The sequence below is a fragment of the Daktulosphaira vitifoliae genome, unplaced genomic scaffold (assembly GCF_025091365.1).
Source record: "Daktulosphaira vitifoliae isolate Bord-2020 unplaced genomic scaffold, ASM2509136v1 Scaffold_3, whole genome shotgun sequence".
NCBI lineage: Eukaryota > Metazoa > Arthropoda > Insecta > Hemiptera > Phylloxeridae > Daktulosphaira > Daktulosphaira vitifoliae.
This window is the reverse complement of record NW_026099574.1, coordinates 11,663,938-11,687,770: the sequence shown is the minus strand read 5'-3', so window position 1 is coordinate 11,687,770 and position 23,833 is coordinate 11,663,938. Positions and strand designations below refer to the sequence as shown.

General features: G+C 25.3%; 2 protein-coding genes across 10 annotated transcripts in view; both read right to left on the bottom strand.

Moving 5' to 3' along the window:
• Nucleotides 1-497: 497 nt before the first annotated feature.
• LOC126901158 (protein rogdi) lies at nt 498-2,860 on the bottom strand. Of its 2 annotated transcripts, none has more exons than XM_050677446.1 (7): nt 2,582-2,860; nt 2,436-2,507; nt 2,249-2,377; nt 1,738-1,898; nt 945-1,065; nt 658-864; nt 498-581 (listed from the first exon to the last, which is right to left on the bottom strand). In XM_050677446.1, exons 1-7 carry the CDS (start codon nt 2,615-2,617, stop codon nt 507-509), a joined length of 801 nt encoding a protein of 266 aa, XP_050533403.1. In that variant the 5' UTR covers nt 2,618-2,860; the 3' UTR covers nt 498-506. The 2 variants fall into 2 exon arrangements, with proteins under 2 accessions (XP_050533403.1, XP_050533402.1); XM_050677445.1 differs by having other exon boundaries at nt 658-867; nt 2,582-2,859.
• Nucleotides 2,861-6,908: 4,048 nt separating this feature from the next.
• Nucleotides 6,909-23,833, bottom strand: part of LOC126901159 (uncharacterized) — an 82,471-nt gene continuing 65,546 nt past the window's right edge. For 3 of the 8 annotated variants that reach the window (XM_050677448.1, XM_050677453.1, XM_050677452.1), the window contains exon 2: nt 6,909-7,703. In XM_050677448.1, coding sequence (XP_050533405.1) covers nt 7,052-7,696 — 645 coding nt within the window. In that variant the 5' untranslated portion in view covers nt 7,697-7,703 and the 3' untranslated portion in view covers nt 6,909-7,051. Of the gene's footprint in view, nt 7,704-8,095; nt 8,194-8,972; nt 9,148-11,363; nt 11,503-11,560; nt 11,637-19,111; nt 19,201-23,833 lie in introns of those variants that run through there. The other 5 variants (XM_050677449.1, XM_050677455.1, XM_050677450.1 and 2 more) reach the window with 5 other exon arrangements.

The window sequence follows — 23,833 nt, the reverse complement described above, 5'->3', positions numbered from 1 at the left end:
AATTTAAAGAAAAAAACTATTCTCTAGGTAATAATTATAAATATAACACATAAATAGATTATGAGCATATTTTTTTTATATAACATACCAAGTCGAACATTCAGATCTAATTATTGTCCTTAAAAAAAAATTATTATTACAATATATTAAACAACCCTAATGACTTAAATTTTAAGAATACTTGAATCATTATCATTTTATCTGTACACATACACTACTATTATTCTCTTATAATAATAATTACTAATATCGCACTCTGATTAACAATTCTGATATTGTATAGCCAGCATGATTACTTCATTCTATGAAAATTAATTTTAGACAATGATGAAAGGGTTAAAACTTAAAACATGAAAAAGTGCACTAAACACTAAAGTTTAATTCTTACATTATTGCTTATCATTTCGAAGGAAATATTGGTAACAAATAAATAATTTTATTATGCATAAAATTATTACTTGAATTTTTGAAATACATAAACATTTAATAAATATATATTAAAATACTTAGGAGTGTATAGCAACACTGGAAACTGGTCGAGATAAAGAGGTTATATCTCTGTATTGAGTGAATACACAGATCTAAAATAATACATCAATATTATCAAGTAAATATAAAAATGTATTGCATGTATAATTAACATGTATAAAAATTTACCTTGTCTTTAAGCTGCTGTGCCAGTTGTAAAGCGACTGTAAACAAAACTAGTACTTCATTTAGCCATGGGACTGTACATTCTGCTTGATAGGTATCATACTTCATGGATCCATGAGAACTTGATAACTGGTAAACAGCAAATATTAATTTATGACTTTGTATGTAAAAACTGATAGCTAAATCTTCTGGTAGAATGGGAGTCAAACACTTCTGAAACAAACGTAACCTTTGGCTTAGCAAATATGATAAATTATGAATAAAATATTATTAATGAACAAATTATTTACCATGTTTCTGCTTTTAATTAAATCATCAATAGTACGTTTACGTGGAACTATTAAACTAGTACGACCTCGTTGTAAACATCCTAACAAATTACGTAAAATGTGTAACACTTCTTCTGAAGAACTAAAAGAAATTGTTTAATTATATAAACATCAGATATTTTTTAAGACTGAGCAGAGGCATAAGTATAGAATGTTGCCTAACATGTGCTGGTCTACATCGAAGAGAGTGAGATAATTCTGTCAAACTCAATAAGCATAATAATTCTGCTCTAATTTGTCATCTACATCAATATGCTATTATACAGAGTGTTCAGTAAGTCAGGAAACGGGTTTCTATTGTTCTCATTGTTTGTAACAACGAGAACAATAGAAACCCGTTTCCTGACTTACTGAACACTCTGTATANTCCCACAACCGTGACTTTAAAGCTGCTTAAAGCATATAAAGTCAGGAACTATCCATTGTCTCGTCTTGTAATAGAAGAAAAAATGCAAAGGACCTATATATATATATGTAAAAAAAAAAAAACGTTAATTCCAGTTCTTGAACTTTATAAGATCAAAAATTAGGTTTAGTTAAGGTTTTAAAAGCAATTTTATAATACTTTCAGTATCTACAATAATAGTCTTGCAAATTCTTGAATAAAAATTTGATATAGGTCAACTTACTTAATATGGTAAAACTATTTAGATTCCTAGTGCTGATTTAAGTACATATTAAATAAAATCAGGATTTGAACCCCTTCCCATTACTTAAGCCTCTAAGACTAAGTTAGTTGTTTTAGTATTATTACTTAAATATGGTCTCTTTATCAATTTTTTCAATGTGTAAAATAGCTTGTCTTAAATGATTTCCTGCATCTTGAACTTGATGTAATTTCCATGGACAATCATGACGTATATTGGTACGATACATAATTTGTTGTTGATGTCGTTGAACTTTGAATTGAATATCCTTTAGCCATACAAATATAAATAAACTTATGTAATAACTGACAAATAAAAATCATCATTTTATATTTTAGAAAAATATTAACTTAATTATTTCATGTAGTAGAAATAAAAGAAGTATAAAATTACAAAAACTCTCATTGATCTTACATAAATAAAGACTGTAAAATATTTAAATAAAAACTTGCAATTTTAACAACAATATGACAAGTTTTCAATAAAATGTTTAAAAACTTATATTTTAAGTTAATAGTCAAAATAATTATGTTAATAAATTTAAAAGCATGAAATATTTATATTTTTGGCTATTTTAATTTTTTTGATGCTGATTAATTAAAAGAGAAAACTCATTACCGCTTGAAGAATAGTATCTCCAGATATAGAAACTATGCTTTTTAATTGATCAGGTGAAGTCGATAACACAAATTTCTCTTGTTTAATTGGGATATCACTATCCCACGATGGAAAACGTCGAACGCATTCCTAGAATCATTAATTATTTCTTAATGCATTATTCTTTGTTAAAATATGACTTACCTACATTTAGAATAATATTTAGTTGATGTAAAATGGAATGAACTTCTTCGTTTAACACCCATTCAAATTCTTTTTGCTATTTATATAAATAGTTTGATAAAAATGAATGAAAACAGTTTAATACTATGAAAATCAATGAATTTTACTTACTAAACTCAAGTGTTCGAGTTTTTCATTATCAGCCATTTTAAAGTCTTGTGAAAACTAATATTAACTAAAACATTCCATAGTCATCGGTTGGTAGTTGGCCATAAAATATGACACACTAAAACTTTTCTTGCTCACACCTAACAACCACTTTATGCTATTGTATATAAACATATGCAAGAGATCTATAACATGATATTTGGATATTATGATAACAGAGTATCATGGGCTGCGCCGCTGCAGACATATGCATACAATATTGAACCACGAGTTTTGTTATGGTTTCGAGATGAAAGATTTACACTAACATGGTGGTGATGAGCGGGGACACCTGTGATAAAGCCAATTAGTTATCAGTGTGGCCGCTCCAAGATTTTTATGAATTCATCAAAATTAGCTTAGTAATACTACTTATAAATGTATACATTTTAAAACACTATTTATTATTCTGGTAAAAAATATTTTCTGGATTATTAAAAATATGTAAAAATAATATATAAAAATTAATTGTTTTTATGACTTAAATATGTCAAAAACTAAACCCTTACAGTTTTTCTAAAAGTATTTTTTTTGGTGTCTTAATAAAATGAATAATAGACCATAGTATTGAGAAAAATAATCTGAATATTACATACAATATTTAAAATTAAATTTGGTTGCCCATAGCTATTCATTAGTAATTTTACACTAAATCTATTGTGTAATGGTATAACAAAATTTGGCAAAATATTTTTTATAATTTTGAAATAGGTATTTTTTAGTCCTTTTCTTGCAAATTATTTTGTTGGGTCTATAACAGTTTTAGGACAAGTACTAACTTAGTTACAAGTATTTTAATACATAGAATGGATACAGTTTAATAAGTATTGTCTTATTAGATTAAGTTTAAAACATATTTTTTGTTATTTATTATGAAAAAAAAATTGTGTATAGTATGGGATACAGTTTGTACTGGTGTACATAATCCATTTACCTTCTAATGACCCCATACTATGTATTAAAATATTTGGAACTCAATGAGTACTTGTCCGTAAATTATTATTTTAAGGTATATTGATTTTATTATTATATTAAAATACTATTAATTGTAAAGTGTTAACTTAAAATTAGTTGTATAGCAGATAAACGTTTACAAATATTTAAATGAAATTATTTTGAATCCTGTCATGGTAAAATCAGAATATATCATAAATTCATATACTGTCAAATAGGGCAATTTGAGGTAGTTAAATATTTTACAGACTTCATCATATAAATTTGCGAACAAATATTTTGTATTTCTTAATAATACCAATTAACGTTTTACTAGTGCTGTAGATTGTTACGGCTGAAATAATAATATTTATTTAACTGTCCCAATTTGGTCCATTTAACAGTCCACACATTTTGTATTTTACAAATTATAAAAAATATTTTGCCAAATTTTGTTATACCATTACACAATAAAATTAGTGTAAAAGTACTAATAAACATATTCAGATTTTTTTTCTCAATAATATGGTCTGTTATTCATTTTTTTAAGATGTCAAACAAAATACTTTTAGAAAAACTGTAAGGGTTTAGTTTACAATCCTAATATTTTATCAGTTAAATGACTCTGAAAGAAGTTTCACTTCATCCGAGTGTACTCGTAGCACGCACTATTTTTTTTTTAATTAAAATCCCCATAAAATGTGCTCTAAAATTAAGCTCCGTAGAGCTCCGCGGCAAGACTCACATCATAGAATAATGTCCATAGAATATATACACCCAGAGAAAAACCTCGATCTATATAATAAATTCATTGTTCAATTTGATAAATATATCATTACTATTGAATCTATGATATATTTATCAATATGATAATTTTTTTTCTTGTCTTGAACAATAATTATTTATAAGAATAGTTATTTTGTTCGTATTAATAAAACATTATCATAAACCCTTGATAAAATTTCTCTATCAAAATTGATTGAGGTTTTTCTTTGGGTGTACATATGCTTCTTACTAATATAAGTATAATATAATATACTAATATAAGTACATATATATACACATGAATCGTACAAATGTTATTAAAAAAATGTCGATAAAACAAAAAAAAATCTGTTTTTTTTAATTCTTAGTGACTTATCAACAAATACTAGATTAGCAGTAAAACTTTTTTTACACAAATATTTTATTTCTCATTAATAATTTTTTTTTTATCTTGTTATTACTTCATAACACGGATGGTTTAAATAGGCTCATTAACATTCTATTAATAAGATAACTTGGTATAATTTATGCAAATTTTAAACACCTCCAACCCCTACAAAATCAAAATATGAAAGAACTAGTATCACATTTGAATTCAGCGACTTAAAAAACGTATAAGTGGACTTTTTTAACTACTAAAGACTAAATTTTAGCTTGTATTAATTGATATTACTAATGGTGTTTTGATTTTGAACAATGCGTTGTCTATTAGATCTAAGACATACTATTATCCTTTTTAATCCTAAAATAACAATAGTGTATAAGCGTGTGTAAATATTATGTAAGCTGAATCTGTTGACTGTACCAGTATTTGAATTTAAAGTACTTTGAAAAATCAAATATATAATCATTTTTAACTTGTTTAATACGTACAAAATTAAATATGAAAGGGGATTGTAATTTATTTTAATTGAATGAGAAACTGTGAAATTTGAGACTAGGGTCAAACAATTATTGTTTGATATAGTAATAAACTCAATAAACACAATAAACTCTAATAGAATTTTTATTTTAAAGTTCACTGTAGTTTTTACTTAAAGATTTAATACATTTATAATTAACTAAGATATTTATCCCAAGTTAAATTTAAATAAACAAAATAAAATATCATTACTGAAGTAAAATATATTTTAAAAGTTTAGATCAATAACCTGTTTTTTAATGTAATATCTCAAATATCTCAAATATTTTATTTCTTTTATTTGTAATTTTTTTTTCTTATTAGAAGTTTATATTTTAACTCAATGTTAATTTGAATTCGACTTAATTGTATAATAAAAAAATGGTTTTATGAAAGTTTCTGAGTTAAGAGTTATTTATTATTTTAACTAGGCTATGGCTTTGGCTTTGTTTCTAAATTTGTATTTTAATATTTTAGTTGCTGTTACTGAAGTAATGATTTTTCTTTTCATCGAAATTAAAATATATTTTTTTAAATCTATCCAAGACATTTGTTTGATAAAATTATAATTTTTAAAAGTTCAAAAGTTGTGTAGGTGTTTGATAAATATCAAAAGAAAAAAAATTTAACCGCCATTAAATATAAATAAATATCAAATAAATTATGTAAAATGTATTATAAATAAAAAATAGTCTCAAATCAGTTATATTGTTCACTTTAAATAGTGTAACAGAACGTGGAACATTCAACGTACTCGAATCGCGTGGTAATGTAATATATTTTACCAGAACCTATAATAATAATAACGATAATAAGTTAATGGAATAATACATTTGTTGCAAAACTATGTTAGAGGGTTCATGTATTTTAAATAAAATTTACCGTATTCGTTACTCGGTTTAACTATTGTAGTTTTAAAGTTTTTTTCCATGTGCACATAAAAAACAATATGACTTTAATTTTTTATAATATTATAATCGATTTTAACTTATATGCCGATGATGTTAACTATGTCGGTTAACAACTGCATGATCGACGTCACACGATTACCATACGCTTTGTTGTTACAGTTGAGTAAGTACATAATAATATATATATTGATGATATGTAAAGCAATTTAGAATTCTGTCAAGGGGAAACATGTCTCGTACGATTCATTAAAGAAAATAATCCCACAACCGTGACTTTAAAGCTGCTTAAAGCATATAAAGTCAGGAACTATCCATTGTCTCGTCTTGTAATAGAAGAAAAAATGCAAAGGACCGCCTATAAAATTGGTAAATGGACCGAGCACCTCTTCATGTTTGTTCTCTGTAATGGTTTCAAAGTGATTTTTCCATTTTCTTCATATAACACGGTCACATAGCTAGAGTTTTATTTCCTTTTACATTACTTTTTTATATCAGGGTTATCCAATTTATATCACATTCCAAACAAAGATAAGTGTAATAGTCAAACAGATTTTTTAATGTAAATTATAGATACTCATTCCAAACAACCTATTATTTTTATTTAAGTTATGTTAAGGACGTTTTTTCATATGGAAAGGTTATATACATTTTTTTTATGTATATCTCTACCAAAAACCAAACCCTAACTAAGCCACTGCTTTGCAAAGGGTTCCATAAACTGAAAAGCCCAGGGCATGTTTCCCGATCACCCCGGCACTGTGTTTAATTAATGCTAAAAATCTAGTTTTTAAATAAACTTGTGTATATTTTATCAATTTACTTGTATGTATCAAAATAATCTAGACTACAATCATACCAATTATATTATAATTTTATGTTTATAAATAAATCATTTGTTTTACAACAAAATTAAGTGATTGAAAATCAAAAAAATTTAGAGAAAACATGAAAATGATGAGGTTTGAATATTGGATTACCATCACTATTTATAGCCAATGTGGCGTAAAGCTTTATAGTACTACGGTCTCTAGGTAGTATAGCAAGTCTACTGCATTCTATAAGAATTCCATCGAGTTCAGGATTGGCGAACCCACGCAGAAAACATTGTCCATCCGCCGAATATGCAACTGAACCCGCCGTATAAGTATTTGCTTTAGGTGGTGTGGTGATGGGGTCCCAAGACAATATCTCTTCAACGGTCCGAGAAATGTATGCTTCTTGTGAAGCATAGTAATTTCCATCCACGTATGTGGATTTAATAGACATAATACCGACTTGAATGCGTTTAGATGCCGCAACTTTTTTTAGCATGTCAACGGTATCGGCTGATGTTTGCACTTCTTCTGTTTCTAGCAAACCCGGAACGTTTTGCAAGGGTATCACAAGGTCATCCAAACATAACTGTATATTACGCTGAACGGTTGCAGATTTAATTTCATCAATTCGTCGTTGCTCTTCAGTCGTATCACATTCGAGTGAAGGTCGTACGTCTTCTGATAATGCCATAAGTATATTATCAGTCCTTGGCCATCTATCTTCATCTGTTTGTTCCATTGTAATATCCAACATTAATTACCTATGAAATAAAAATAAATATTAAAAGTTAATTAAAGAATATTATATGAAAGAAATGATTAAGTTGAAAAAATAAGTGGAAATTGAGCTATTTTCTTAGTGACCTAATTTTTCACGAACTCGGTAGTTTTTCCAAGTATTCTCTGAGATATTTCATTAATAATAACATGGTTATATTTTGCTCAGAAACTGTATTTTATAATAGTAAGAAGAAGGTGAAAAAGTAATTGTTTGAAAAAATACATTAATAAAACGGCACAATAAAGCTAAGCGAAATATTTTTGTTCATTAATTAAAGTAGAAATAGCATTTTATTTGAAAATATCATCTACTATACACCATGAATAAATTAGTTCAATTAATTTTTTTTATAAAATAGGTTAGTTATTGTACCATTTCAATATTCTATTGCTTTTCTTTAAGCTATGTAGATTTTTTTGTTATCTCTGGTATAAGAAATAGCTTTTAAAGCAGACGTTAAATTAAAAAAAAAAGATTTAGTATTATAAAATTCAAAAAGGAGTTCATGATTTTTAAAAAATTATCAACTAGCTTCTTTATTAACTATTGAAAACCTACACAACATTCATTATTGAATTTAAATTGGTAAATATTTATTTACCATTGAAATGTAAATATTTAAATTTTAATATTTTTAAAATTATTTAATTTAAGATTAATCAAAAATAAAATATCATTGAGTTTATATGAGCAAAACTTGAAACTTATAAGCATAATCTCAATCAGTATAATAAGAAATTGGTTTTAAAATAATAAATACAATAAAAAAATGAATAGAAAATTAGTAATGCATGTAATAAAAATGTGAAAATAATGGACAAAATAAAATTACTTATTTTCTTATTATTTTAAGAAAGTTTGAAATATCTTATCATTAAATGGATAAAATGTTTGCATAAATAAGTAGCATGTGTTGTAAATGTATAATATTTCGATTAATTTTCAAGCGCACATATCATCTATACACTATCAAATAAGAAAATGTTTGTTGGTTGTCAAACGTACCTATTGCTACTTACAAATACTTAAGTAATAATATTTCACTTAAGGTAGAAATATGAAATCACGTAGTCAAATAAGAAGTATTTAACTGTGAGATATTTTGAATAGCTCATACTTAGAGATAAGAAAATGTATATTTTGTTATGATATCTATAGTAGATAAATTCATTGAATTAATTTTTTATTCATTCACAGTTTTCAATTTTTCTGATAGTTTTTTATTATTGAAGTAAATGAATAAACTTACATGATAATTGTCACTATTCCTATACATAGTAAAAATTCTTGCTTTCGAAAATGTTTATTAAAATTAATGACAGTGGTAACCAGTAACTGCAATAACCTAGTGAGTTTACTATGGTCTACTTTGCGTGCTGAAATTTGTTCTATTTTTCAACGATATTTCTGTGCACGCCAACGATAAGCTCACATAAAAGTATAGTACGATTGAGTTTCATATAATTTTGGGGGGACGACCCTTTCGTATTCGTATACGAAATAAACCCAGTTCATAATAAGACTTATATTAGGGCCTAAAGTGGAGAGGGGACACAAGAAAACTTCTACCTCTAAAAAGGCTTAAAAAATATCCTCCTTAAGAAAATGTCGAAATTTTATTAATAACGGCAACGGTACATTTTTTAGTCAAAATTATAAATATGACGTGATAAAATGAAATTGTTAAAAATAGGCTATATATAATACTACGCATTAATGATAGCCAGCTATTGTACAAATATTAAACTTTAATCAACTTATTAACATTTATAATACCAATTATATTTAAAGATATAACTTTAATCGTGATATGAACACATAAAAAAATTGTTTATCTCATCTGGTAATATAAGTTATAATATAACTAAAAAATATTATTTAATAAAGTGTTATCAGTATTCATTCCTTTTTTTATTATCTCCAATGTTACAATTTTTAGATAAAACTCACATGTTCATAGATACGTAGAACGCTCAAAATAATACTGTGAATAGAGTCCCCCCTGAGTATTTTTCCACTTTAAGCCCTATTCATAATAATTTCGTGTATAACTATTTTTCTCTATAAAAGATTTAGGTATGAGAAAATAATAGTGTTTACATTTAAAACAAAGTTGCGACTTCAGAATCAGCTTTTACCGAAATCATATATAAATTTTTAACGTTGATGCCCTTAAGCCTTACATGACCAGCACTTCAGCAAAATCAAAATAATAGTTTTCTCTTTCATTCTATTCTCTATGTATGATACATACATTATATTTATATAGTTTAAATCGGTTTAACTGTTATTTGTCTTTTTTCAAATTAACAACAGTATTGTATCAGCCCCACATCTGTAAGTAATCATCGTTTTCTTTTGTACACAGCGTAGTAGATTAAAGGCCCCTTTTTTACAAAAATACTCTATGTGCCACTTAACGCACGACACCATTACGATAACGATCCTTAAGATGATTAGCTATTACATAACAACGTAATGTTACGCCCTAGTGTGAAATTAGTTTAGCGACTCTGAAACAATATAAAAATCGCAGTAAGGATAGGCTTGAACGCTATTTCGGGTTCGGTAAAAATAGATAATATAAAGTCAACAGGGGATTTTTTTATAATGCTATAATTGGTCATGCTGTGGTTATTATAAGCTCTGCTTTATAATATAATTTTTATTTTGACACGTGAGGGTTCAAGTTGAACGAGCTATGTCATAAATAAGAAAGTTTTAAAATTAAAATCATGAGCTTTATTTAATTTTTTAATTACTGAGCAGCTATTTCGAACATTATTAAAGTGAATAAATAAGATCAGTTATGAATTATTAAGAGTTTAAAAAGTCATCTGTCAAATTTCAGTGGTGGATACATTTAATTAAGATGAATTATGCTCTGCAGTAACTAGGATTATTTTATTAGACTAGAGAAGTAATATCTCCACTCAAAATTAAACAAACTATTGATTACACTTAAAATACTTAGATCAATTATTTTTATTCAGAATATTTCACATATTAACTTTCACTTGATGGCAAAAATAAAAGAGACTTTTCAAACTCTAATATAATTTACAATAAATTCCAATAGTAGCAGATTTTACAAGTTCAAAGCAACGTAATTTGCAAAGATACAAGGTGATCATTTATTAATTGTTACTAAGGTGAATACCTTTTGGAAAGTAATAGATGAGTTTCTTTTTTGTAGTATTATTAAAACGAAGAAAGGATTATATGCGAAAAAGGCCAATGGCTCTTAAATTCAGTCTTGATATAAGCGTTGATACAGGCAGCTCAAAGTAATTTCTAATGACTCTTTCGTACTTGTTGCAGTTAGGGAAATATCAAATGTAAATTATCTGGAAAAAATATCGAAATACATTTGTTGCGAGATTTTATTTGAAAATATTTCTACTTCATCGAAATTTTAGAAATAGATAAAATAATATTAATATTTTAAGTGTAATGCTTAAAAAAAGGTATTGACAAAATAATGTGAAGCCAATATAATCATTAAGTCTGTGCATGGCAATGAAAAAGAGGACAGCAAATGAGGTAGACAATCTACGTCATAGTTATTCACCCCGACGTAAAGAAATACATTCATTAGAATTCCAATTGCTCCCAATGCAAACATTTTAAACAGACTTACCTCTCACGTTTTGGGAAGCTTTACGCGATGACGCAAATTGCTCACATAAAAAGTAAAAATAAAAACATGCTAGTCAAACGAAATATTAATATAAGTCTATAAATACTGAAAAACGAACAAAAAATTAACAGAAATGTGTCAAATAGATAGATACTCGTAAATAAAATGTATTATATATATTTGATACGGTAACGTACGTGTGGTTTGATATACTACAGCGCCTAGATAATTCCTAGAGGAATGGAAATATATTTTCCTATTGTAGCACTGAAATTGTTGTTATATCGCCTTAGTCTTGAATTGTTTGGATGAAAAATATAATTTATTATACTATTATAGTTATACATGTATGTAGGAGAAGAAGTGTTTCGAACCCAACCCTCTTTGTTTTTATCCGATAGTCAATGGTGCAATAATATTCAATAGACTAGCAAGAGTTTGTCGTTCACACTTTATCAAAGAAACAACTAACAATCAAACCCATCCTAATAATAGATGGGTGCTGGTACAAAATTATAGTTTTGTTTTCACAATACACCTCATTTTCGCAGCTGCGTTTTCCAATTAACCAGTCTTTAAAGTTCAAATGTTATGGCAACAAGAGTTGCTGTTCAAACATGTTTATGCATTGGAGTCGTTTCTTAAAAATTAAGCCTCTTGTAAGTGTAGTTATGTATATTTCAATTTATAATTTTCTACTGAATAAAGACCTCGAAAAACTTTGAGAATGGAATCGGTTATTCTATAAAGTATAAATATTGTTCAGTGTGTAGCCATATACTATATACTACAAAAAAAAACAAATTATAGTGACTCTTGTTTTTTTATGGAAGTACTTAATATGCAAAAAACATTGTATTTCATTATTATTTTTTTTTTTATGAGAAATTTATATTCATTGGAAAAATCAAAATATTTCTTACCATTGGTATAGTTGTGGAGGATGTCCCAAAATCAAACTTCCTCAAAAACTTAATAAAATTGTATGATTTAGTTACAATTTCAACATTAATACAAACTAAGTAAAAGAAGGTATGGAGACAAATAAAAAAAATTATTTATTTAGTATTTTAAAGTTAGTTTATGTTTTTTTGTTTGCCATATTAATAAATATAACATCATTTGAAGGGAATGTGAGATAATGTATATCCTCTCTCAATAATTCTAAATAGATTACTGTCTCTATTTATTGAAAAAATAAATTACGACATTCTTACAATTAGCAATTAAAAAAAAAAATTATTCGGTTACAATTTTTAGTTAATTATTATCTAATAATACCACAGTTAACTTTTTTAATTTTCATACAAAAATTATCATATTTATAGATAAAATCGAAATGAATAGCTCTAAATCAAGAACTACATATGATAGCATTACTCTTATTGTGTAATCAGTGATTGATTTAATCATTCGGTAAAAATGACACTTTTATTTGGTATACATTATTTTAGATGGTAAATAAAAACCTAGCTTATCATCAATTAAAAATTTTGGAGTATGATTAATTGTTTGTTAAGTATCCTATATCAAACCATTATTGCGTTAATGGGGATTTAACTATAATAAAAGCTTTATTATACGAATTTGTATCCAAATAGAATCAGAAATAAAAAGCATTAAAAAAATGTTAAAAAAATTATTAGATTTCAAACTAGTAATGTGTAGTAGTTTATGAGTGCTATAAAATATTCACAAAATTTAATATTATTTATTGATATTAAATACTCTATAAGTTCATGATAGTTAAATGAGCTGAGTTTCATTATGTTATTTAAATTATACGATATTAATATTTTTCTTGATTTTCTGAAACGATCGTTTTAAAAAAAGAGAATTATCAAAGAATAACTCAATAGTCTATTACAATTATATAGACAATTAAATTATTATACTTGTCTAGTTTGAACAAGATAAAATTCACGGACGAAAATACCTATGAGATGATCTAAGGCAAAAGTGTAAGTAATACGATAAGATTTATTTCTAGCTGTTTTCTTTATCAACGGATTTGTCATTAATTCGCTACGTTAATAATGCACAGCCAGTCCATTGTGATCGAAAAAACTGAATTTCGATGCAAACAACTTCTTTGTATATTTCTCCTCTTACTACTTGAAATTTCGTATACTAATATAGGAAATACCTTCCAAGATATTCGCGGAAATTTATATTTTTTCTAACAAGATAATAGTATATAATCTAAGTGTTATATTTTCGAAGTGATTAAAGAGATAACGCATTACGAAAATAAAATTCATTTTATCTCAGTTTTTTAGAGTTATAATTTAAATCATAAATACGCAACTCACACTGAAGTGTATAAAAAACAATTGTTTAATTAGTGGGAAAAATAACGATTGTATGGTGGATTTAATTCAGCAGTCTTTATCAATACTATGATAATCCTAGTCAAAATGAGATCAATATAATTAATTCACTTAAATTTACATTAATAAAAAATCGGTTGGGTTAATAGTTAATTAACTATTACAAACTATAACATAAAAGTTATAGTTCTCAATAAATTTTTTAAGTAAGCTAACAGTTTGTGTACAGTTAATATAATAAAAAACCCAGCACATGGAGGTCGCAGCACAGTGGTGACGTGGCATAGTTGAATCAAGTATAATGATATCTTACAGTGATTATAATCACTATCAAAAAAAAAAAAAACCCAGCACAGTGGGGTCGCGGCATAGTGGGGATGTTGCATAGTTGGGTCCAGTATAGATTTAATCTGACAGTGATTAAAATCACTATCATAAGAAACGCTTCGATGCAAATCAGTAGATAGTGTTTAATTCTAAGAAATTGGTGGATAATTACAAAAGCTACATTATCTGCTAGTTTCTTATTAATACCCTGATTAAGATAAAGTATGTCGAATGAAAAAGGGATTATTAAAAAATATTATTTCTCATAAAAAAATTGTGTTGATTCGTACACTTTTCAATGAGTTATAGCATTATAAAGTTAAAAATGTAACCAACCCAACCCAACATCAACTCCTATTTCCTTAATTATATCCAGATTAGTAATTATTTTAATTATATATTATATAATTTTTATAATTAATTATTTTCAAATTATTATTGATTTTTAATATGTTAAAAGTAATCATTTTGAACCTACTTCTTTTTGTTCTTTAAAGTGAAAGTTTTAATAAAAAAAAAATGAATTTATTACCATAACTTTTAACTCAACTTGCAAGTTTGAAATAAATATTATTAAATAGAAAAAAATGAAATTGGTAGATTATTTCAAAAACAACAATAACACTTATTCCCTTAATTTTACCCCGATTTATAACTATAATATATGAATACATAATAATTACAGTAATTAAATTGAGTATGAAAGTGGTATTCAATAATATAATATTGTAATTTTTACGGAGATATTATAAAAATAAAAAGGAGTTGTATATTCATATACTTTTAATGCGTATACAAATTTAAAGGAATTTATGCAATACTTTTTAATAAAAAAATTTTGTTACTTATGAATAAATACACTAAACAAAAGGAACTTTCATCAGAAAAAAAATATACTTTTCTAAATAAACTTTTCGTGATGTTTTCAAATGTGCAATTAAACTTTTTCTATTACTTCTAAGTTTTAATATTATTACTTATTATTAAAAAATAAGTATTTACATATAAAAAAAAATAATTAAGAACAAAAAAAATTGTATTAAATTAATACTGATTTTGATTTTTAATATGTTAAAGGTAATCATTTTGAACCTATTTTTTATTGTCTTTTAAAGTGAAAGTTTTAATGAAAAATACCTTCTCAGCTTCGCATCGAAGCTAAAAAATGAATTTGTTACCATAACTTATAGTTCAACTTGCAAGTTTGAAATTGACATTATTAAATTGAAAAAAATGAAATTTTTAAGATTAATATGCAATCTGGAAATTTTATAATTACTAGAATTTTTTTAAACACCAAAAGTTATTAGGATATAATAACTTTTGGTGTTTAAAAAAATTCTGCAATTGAAATATTCAGAACTTAATTAATTTTAATAATTTACTTTAATTAAATGAACCAATCAAACCAAAGTAGTTAAAAAGATTTACTCAATTGAGCATATTATCAAAAATATAATTATAATACGAGGGTAGACTATAGTGATAAGATCCTTTATATTTATTGAAATTATTGAATCTAAATGAGATAAATATCAAATGATTTGAAAATTCTATTGTAACTCAAAAAAAAAATGCAAAATTTTAGAAGCCACAAACGGATTTGAACCTCGTACCCTAGGCGTTAAAGATCAAGGTGTTACCCATTCGGCAACTATTCGTTGATTTTTGTTGCATGATAAAATTGGCTATTTAAGCTAACTCAAATTTAAAAATTACTTTTTCGACTTTCAAAAAAATAAAAAATGTTAATAAGTATAATATCATATATATATGAACTTTATTCAATGTCAATGAAATTATATAATATTCATGAAAGTCAGTTTATTCCCCTAATAAAATATTTTAAAATAAAATAAAATACAAAACCTAGAATTTTAATAAAAAATAGCATATTTTTAAATACGGTAGCCTTTTGCGCATAGAAGATAGGTCGTCGGGACAAATTTTTTTTTTTCATTTAGTAGTACATAAAATAATCTTTAATTTGATTTATGTTTAAAGGACGCAGTATATCCGGAACATTTTCAAAAATTAAGTTGAAAAAGTTAGTTTTTGTAAAAAAGTTGCTATTTTAAATCCCCCCTGTGAGCAGAATAAGTGTTAGATTTTCAAAAAAAAATGATATAAAATGAAAGAAAATTACCTAAGGTTTCAATATAAAGAAATATTATTTTGATTAGTTAATATTTGAAAAAGTTATGGCAGTTTTAAGTACAAAAAACATTCCGATAGAAGGTGATTTTTATCGTAAACATTACATTTTTTTTATAATTTCGACAGCCATTTGCACATAGAAGATAAGGTGTCGGGACAAATTTTTTTTTTTCATTTTATAGTACATAAAAAAAACTTTAATTTGATATATGTTTAAAGGACGCAGTATTTCCGGAACATTTTCAAAAGTTTAGTTGAAAAAGTTCTATTTTTTATACAATGTTTCAAAGTTTGAACCCCCCCTATATAAGGGGAAATTGTCTAATTTTAATAAAAAGTATGTCAAATGGAAGATGTACTTATAATGTATTTAGAAAAAAAAAAATTGTGCTGATACATGCATTTTTCGAAAAGTTATAGCATTTTTAAGTTGAAAATTAAAAATTGAAAATCGAAAATTTTAACACAAAAATAGTGTTTTTTTAACTACGGCAACTGTTTACATGCAGAAGATAAAGTGTCGGGACAAATTTTTTTTTTTCATTTTATAGTACATAAAATAAGCTTTAATTTGATATATGTTTAAAGGACGCAGTATTTCCGGAACATTTTCAAAAATTAAGTTGAAAAAGTTAGTTTTTGTAAAAAAGTTGCAATTTTAAATCCCCCCCCATGAGCAGGTTAAGTGTTAAATTTTCAAAAAAATTATATCAAATGAAAGGAAAATATCTAAGGTTTTAGTTTAAAAAAAAATTATGTTGATTTGTTGATTTTTGAAAAAGTTATGGAAGTTTTAAGGAAAAAAAGTGAAAAAAATGACAAAATTTGTCGATTTTTAAATTTGTAATTTTTTTGGATATTTCCCCCATTTGCGGGGAACGAGGGAAAATTTTTAAATTTTTAAGGGTAATGTCTTCAACTAGATACAATTTGTGATCTTTTGACGTATTGTTAAAAGAAATCGGTCCAGTGAGAGCTGAGAAAAAGTAGTGACAGACACAAAAAAAAAAATAAAAAAATAAAAAAAAAAATAAACACATCATGGTAAAATTAATACCTTCTCAGCTTCGCATCGAAGCTAAAAAGCTTCGATGCAAATCATTAGATAGTGTTTAATTTTAAAAAATTGGTGTATTATTCCAAAAGCTACATGATCTGCTATTTCCTTATTTATATCCTGATTAAGATAAAGTACGTCGAATAAAGGAGGGATATAAATACTACTTCTCATGAAAAAATTGTATTGATCCATACATTTTTCAAAAAGTTATAGCATAATAAAGTTAAAAATGTAAAAAATAAAATCGAGAATTTTCACACAAAAATAGCATTCAGTAGCCATTTTCACCCTGAAGATAAAATAAAGTCCGAAATTTTTTTTTTACATAATAAAGAACATTACATTAGCTTTAATTTAAGATATATATAAAAGTGTCAGACCTTCCGGAACATTTTCAAAAGTTAAGTTGAAAAATTTAATTTTTTGTGAAAAAGTTGTNTTAAGTTGAAATAGTAAATTTTTTGTGAAAAATTTGTCATTTGGAATCCCCCCATGTAGGCAGGTAAAGGGTCAGATTTATAAAAAAAATACATTAAATGTTAGGTAAAGACATCAAGCATCTATAAAAAAAAATTATATTGATTTGTTCATTTTTGAAAAGTTATGGCAGTTTTAAGTAAAAAAAAATTTCAAAAATTTCAAAAATTAGCGATTTTTAAATTTATAATTTATAATAAAAGATAAAATTCTTAAATGTACTTTTTCTGACGTTTTGTTAAATTAATTATCCATAAAATTGTTCAATGCATTCATTAACAATTGTTCATTTGTGAGTGCTTAAGTATTGTTATGAAAAAGTATGTTTATCAAAAATTATTTTGTAAGAAATTATTGTTTTCCTATAACAAACATTTAAAAGTAAAATATTTTAATTAAAATAATGAAAACGAAAAAAATTAGATGTTATTGCATAATACACTTGTATTCAATATTTTTGCACTTTAGTTTTCAAACTTGAAATCTATGGAAAAAAGTTTTTATTTTCCTCTGTATTTAGAAACAGCCATTGTATCTTTTATTACAATTAACCTTATTTTATCTATTGGTCTAATATGAAGATAACTCTAGTTTTATAATCCATGAATCATATAGTATATGATATGAATCAAGGCAATTCAAACCTATGCGATCGACTACAAAATAGATGGTCTGGAATTGTCAGCGAGATTAAACTTTCATCAAAAGTGATAAAACTAATCCAATAGCTAATGGTTCTTTAAATGTTCAACTCCATAAATCTGAATTAAAGTAATTTATTGAACAATTTTATTATCAGGAAACAAATTTAATTTGAACTTTGGTGGAAAAGTAGAATGCGTTTCAGAAATTAATAAGTTTTATACTATTAATTTAATTTTACATATTTATACATATTCATCATCTCCTTAGTCTCTATCCAAGCTGTTTGGGTTCGGCCCTACCTTACAATGATATGACAGGACTTTTCGCCAGTTGTTGACTTTACTCAATCTCATTTGAGCTAAGGGAGACAAAGTATGTGTCACTTTTAAAGTTCCAGTATGTTCACCCATCCAAGAATAGATAGCAAACGGCGTGAACATAAGCGCTAAGGCGGCGACTGAATTATCACTGCACCTACATATTTTTACATATTAATGTAAAAAAATATTATCTTTAATGTGAAGCTGAGAAGGTATTCATTTTACTATGATGTGTTTATTTATTATGTTTTTTATTTTTAATATTTTTTTTATGATCACAGTGCTCAATTGGAGTTATACCCCTCTGGTCAAATCCGTTATTTTTCAAAAATTGAGAATAATTAGATGAATGAAATTATAAAACAATTGCTAAACTTTTCAATGATTTGATGAATTTATTACGGTTAGAATGTGTAAAATATGACAACGTACGTATTTTTTATTATTCGATGCCGTGTCTTGTGTATGACGCAACATACATGTATATCATTAAAGCAGGTAGTGTATTGAATACCATTTATCTGAAATTATTAAATTTCAGAAATATAGTTCATGGTTTATAATAATAATAATCGAGCTTTAAACTTATAAGACTACATCCTGTCCTCATTTTGCTATCATAATCAATTTTGATCAGGGGGATGGTTAGAAGTGATTCAGTATTATTGTGAAAATGATGGTAAAATAAAACATGTTATCTGTATAAAATGATCCAAAAACAATATTTTAGCATTTTCTTGAAATCTCATAACATTTTTATTCAATTTACTCAACAATAATAACATAAACACGAATAAAGAATAATTATAGAGCGTGATTTATTAAGGATAGGACGCTCATTTACTTAGAAAGTATTGCAAATTTTAAACTTTCGTAAAGAAGAATAATGTTTGATTCAAAAAAACTCTAAAATAATATTTAATTAGATCATTTTTTTTCGTCCTTTTAGCGATAAAAAACTTTAATTCTAATTTTCTTTAGTAAAAATCCTTATTTTTAGTTTAATCATAGAATTTTTTTTTTTTTTTAATGTGTTATTATTACATGTTATAACAACAATGATTATTAGCGAACAATTTTTTTACATAAGTGTTATTACATTAGTAATAGGATCTATAAAAAATTTATAATTTATTATTATATAATTAAAAATATATTTACGATTGTTTTAACAAATCTATACATTTTAAAATTTTAATAAGTTTTATTTAATTTTCTGCGTGTAGTCTGAGGCTTTCTGCTAAGTGGTGGCTAATTTTGAACAGTTTCCTGACCTTAATTAATGTAGATTATATTAATTTTTTTTTATTACTAATATTAGTGGAAGAGTTTCTGGGCCAACCCAACGCTAAGTGACTCACTTAGTATTTTTGATAAAAGGCTTTTATACATGGGTACATATTTAATTATACTCTTATGAACGAAAAAATACTAATATACTATGTGTTTAAACATTATATTTTTAAACTTTCTCAAAATAGGAATTTACAGTTGATTGATTTAAGAGTTAAATCTAAATTAACAGAACTTTGATAATGTACAGAATTATTCTTTTATCATAAACCACTTTCGTAAAACATGAAATACATTAATAGAAAACTAACAATAATATTGATTATTTTTTTATTAGTTTCTTTTAGTTACATGTTTTTTTTTAATTTATCAATCTTGAAGTATTTTTTAAATTCATCCTTTATACCTTATAATGGCGTTAACTTTAATTTTTAAAATGGCAACATAAATAATTAGCTAGCATATTTATTAGATTAGATAACGATCGAATTAAGAAAATGACTAATCAATAATAACTTTTTGTGGTATTTTGGAAGTTAATAAGAGTTTTAAGTAATTACTGGAGGTGAGGAGCGAGTGATGTTTTTTGATCACTAGAAATTCTTGTCACTTCTTGCCACACCTAGATATAAAAATGAAAATAACTTATGAAATATTGGTCCAAAAGTTGTTATAAATCATTCATATTTTTAATTAGATCATATACAGTGTTCAATAAGTAAGGAAACAGGTCAATTGTTACAAAAAAAAAATTAAACATTAATTTTATTTTTTAATTATTTAAGTGATTTATGATAAAAAATATTGATAAATTATTGATTAATAAAAGACAATATTTATGAATCAAAAGTTTTTATTTGAAAAATAATCAATTTGGGATTACAAATGTTGAAAACGTAAATAATTGTTAAGAGATAAAGTATTAATTAGTGCGTTTCAAATGTAAAGAAATGAAATATTCAGAAATTTATCGATTTTTCAAGTTATCTCCAGACAACATTTTACAAAAACAAATAAAAAGGTTTATAGGAAATAATTTAAAAGTAATGCTTTCAAGTTCCGAAATGAAATGTTGAAAGTTAATCTTTTAGGATTTACGATTATACGAAACCGGATAAGATTTTAAAGTCAAACAGTTACTGTTTTTATTTATTGGGACTTAAAATAAAATAAATACTTAAGTAAAAAATTCGTACTACTATATTTAACACGAAAGAAATGTTAAAAAAAATTGTTTTATACATATAAAATAAAAATAGTTAACATTTATTTTCGCCACCTGAGACCAATAAGAAATTTGATTCAGTATAAATTGTAAGAATAATTCTTTTATCTTAAAAAAGTATTCAAAACCAGAGACCTTGAACATTACAATCTCTTTTTTCTACTAGCAACTATGCACCTTAAATATAAATTTGTATAAGATTAGTTCACATTTTATTAGCAAATAGTTTTTATAAATACCGGTAGGAGAATTTCAACTTATCGCTGTTAGAGGCGTGGGAAAATAATCATAGTTTTCAGATAATAAAAACATAAAATATAATTTCACTCGGCGCCATTAAAAAAACATATAATTGTATCCTTCTATTCGTTGAAAAATGATTTAGTTTTAACTACTCATATGCATGTCATACATAGAAAATTTTAGTAATTTTTTATGTAGTTGCTATTCTGCGTACAACGCAAATGTATATTTAATTTTTCTTTTTTTTTTTATTAATTTCATAAGAAAAAAAAAACGGGAAGTTTGTAAGCACTTCATAAGGGTGTAATTGTTTAATTTATGCGAAACATAATTTTATTTAATATAGGTTTATATTAAAAGCACGGCGAAGCATTTATCATGAGCATAAAAAAATTGAAAAACTAAACGTTCTTGGCCAGATTGCAACCATAGAATTTATTTTTATGACCGAAACAAATGCAGAATTTATAATAAATAAGTTACACGGTGTAAAACGAAGTGTTCGATTTCATAATATATTGAACACCCCCATTTGGAAATTGGTAATTTATGTATCCAATTTAAACTTTTGTTCGTGAATTTTATAAAATTTAATCACAATAAAGCTTAAATTGTTAAAAAGCAATACACAAAAGATATCAGAAAAAGATAATATTGTGATTTAATACTATTATTTTACTTATTTCTTTGTGACCAAACTGATAATGATCAGACTGCCAGTTTGTAATATATTTTCTTTTGAATTATGGCATGTCATAAATAAACTTCTAAAAAATAATTAAAAATTTTAAATCTAGAACAAAATTAATTATTATTCTGATTGAAAGGTATTTATGGAATTTTAGTGAACTGAGAAATGATACAATAAAAATATGAAAAATATAATATCATTAAACCTTAGAAGCTATAAATTATCTTTAACTGTTGCAACCGTTCCTATTGTTTGAAGACATTTTTCTTTCTTTAAACGGTATTTTTGTTTAGTCGTGCAGAAAAACGAACTAGATACACGTGTGAGAAAATATTTAACTAGTTCTAAGTTCTGATTAGATTTCGTGTAAGTTTTTTATCTTTGATATTCTAAAAGTATTTCTTCGTAATAAGCTCTGACGTTTTTTCGCAAAATAATAATTCTAAAGCAACAAAATTTGTTTAATGACGAAAAATTATTAGGGTTAAAATAGATTAACACATTTTTTACATACAAATCAGGTCAATATATTAATTCAATTTAAAATGAAATTGTTATTAAATGTTTTCATCGTTAAGAGTAAATGTTTTATCCTTGGTGTAACAAAATCTGCAATTTTATTATAAATAATGTAAAAAAGAAGCATTAAAAAATTAATTAAAAATATTATAGTCGTAAATTAATTCTAGTTTATCAGTAATGTGAAATCAAGTAAAGTTATTTTAATTAAACATTATCCTTATTAAATGCATTGTAATTTTTCTTTTTTAATTTGTCGATGCGAAAAAATTGTTTTTTTTTTATACAGTTTTGTGAAAAATATAGTTAACGATTAAATTACTACAAATATTTTTCAAATCAACAACTGGCCAGTTTAGTGAAATATTAATTTGTAAATGTTCAAATGTCTGAACATTTTACATTTTTTTTTTGGTTTATAGTTATTGTATGTGTCATCGACCAATATATCTTCAATTGTAAAACCTGAGCTGCAAATAACGTGATTTATGTTAAGGTTTTGTGTAGTCGTATTTTTATAGTGTAGTTTTGTCGCACAGAGTTCAGGTTAAAAGATAGACAATTTGATATGTTTTATAGCGCTCAAGACTCTATTATCACGTGTTATTTGTTTTATATTTGTCGTAGAAATTTAGCCGTACAATGCATTGATGCATTGGTATATGGTTGGTCAAAATATTACATTTTCTAAAATCTTTTATCTTGTAACAGAAAAAAACACAATTTAATTTCTAAAAGCATCAAACAAAATGACAGATGTCTGATATGCTTTACTTTTTGCGTTGAAAAAGTCAATAAAATTTATTTTGTGTATTCCATTTTATTTTTACGTTCTTTTATGATTATACTTGAATAATATTGTGTATAGTATATTATTCGTTTTGTTTAGATAAAAATGAATTGTTTTTATAGATTTATGTTATTGATCGAAGACACATGATCTCATGTATACGAGTTATATCATACAGTTATCATAAAAAAATTGCACAGGTCTTAAAATTTACATAAATCAAATTTTTATTATGCGAGAACATATACGAAAGTTGAACTACGGGGTTTCAGTTTTTATACAAATAAAAATATTTATAAATTAAAAACCGCGTAAAAATGTAGAGCATACGAATTTTCTTTAAATAAGTTTCATAAAAGTTTTAAAGTACACACATTAATGTATTGAAAACAA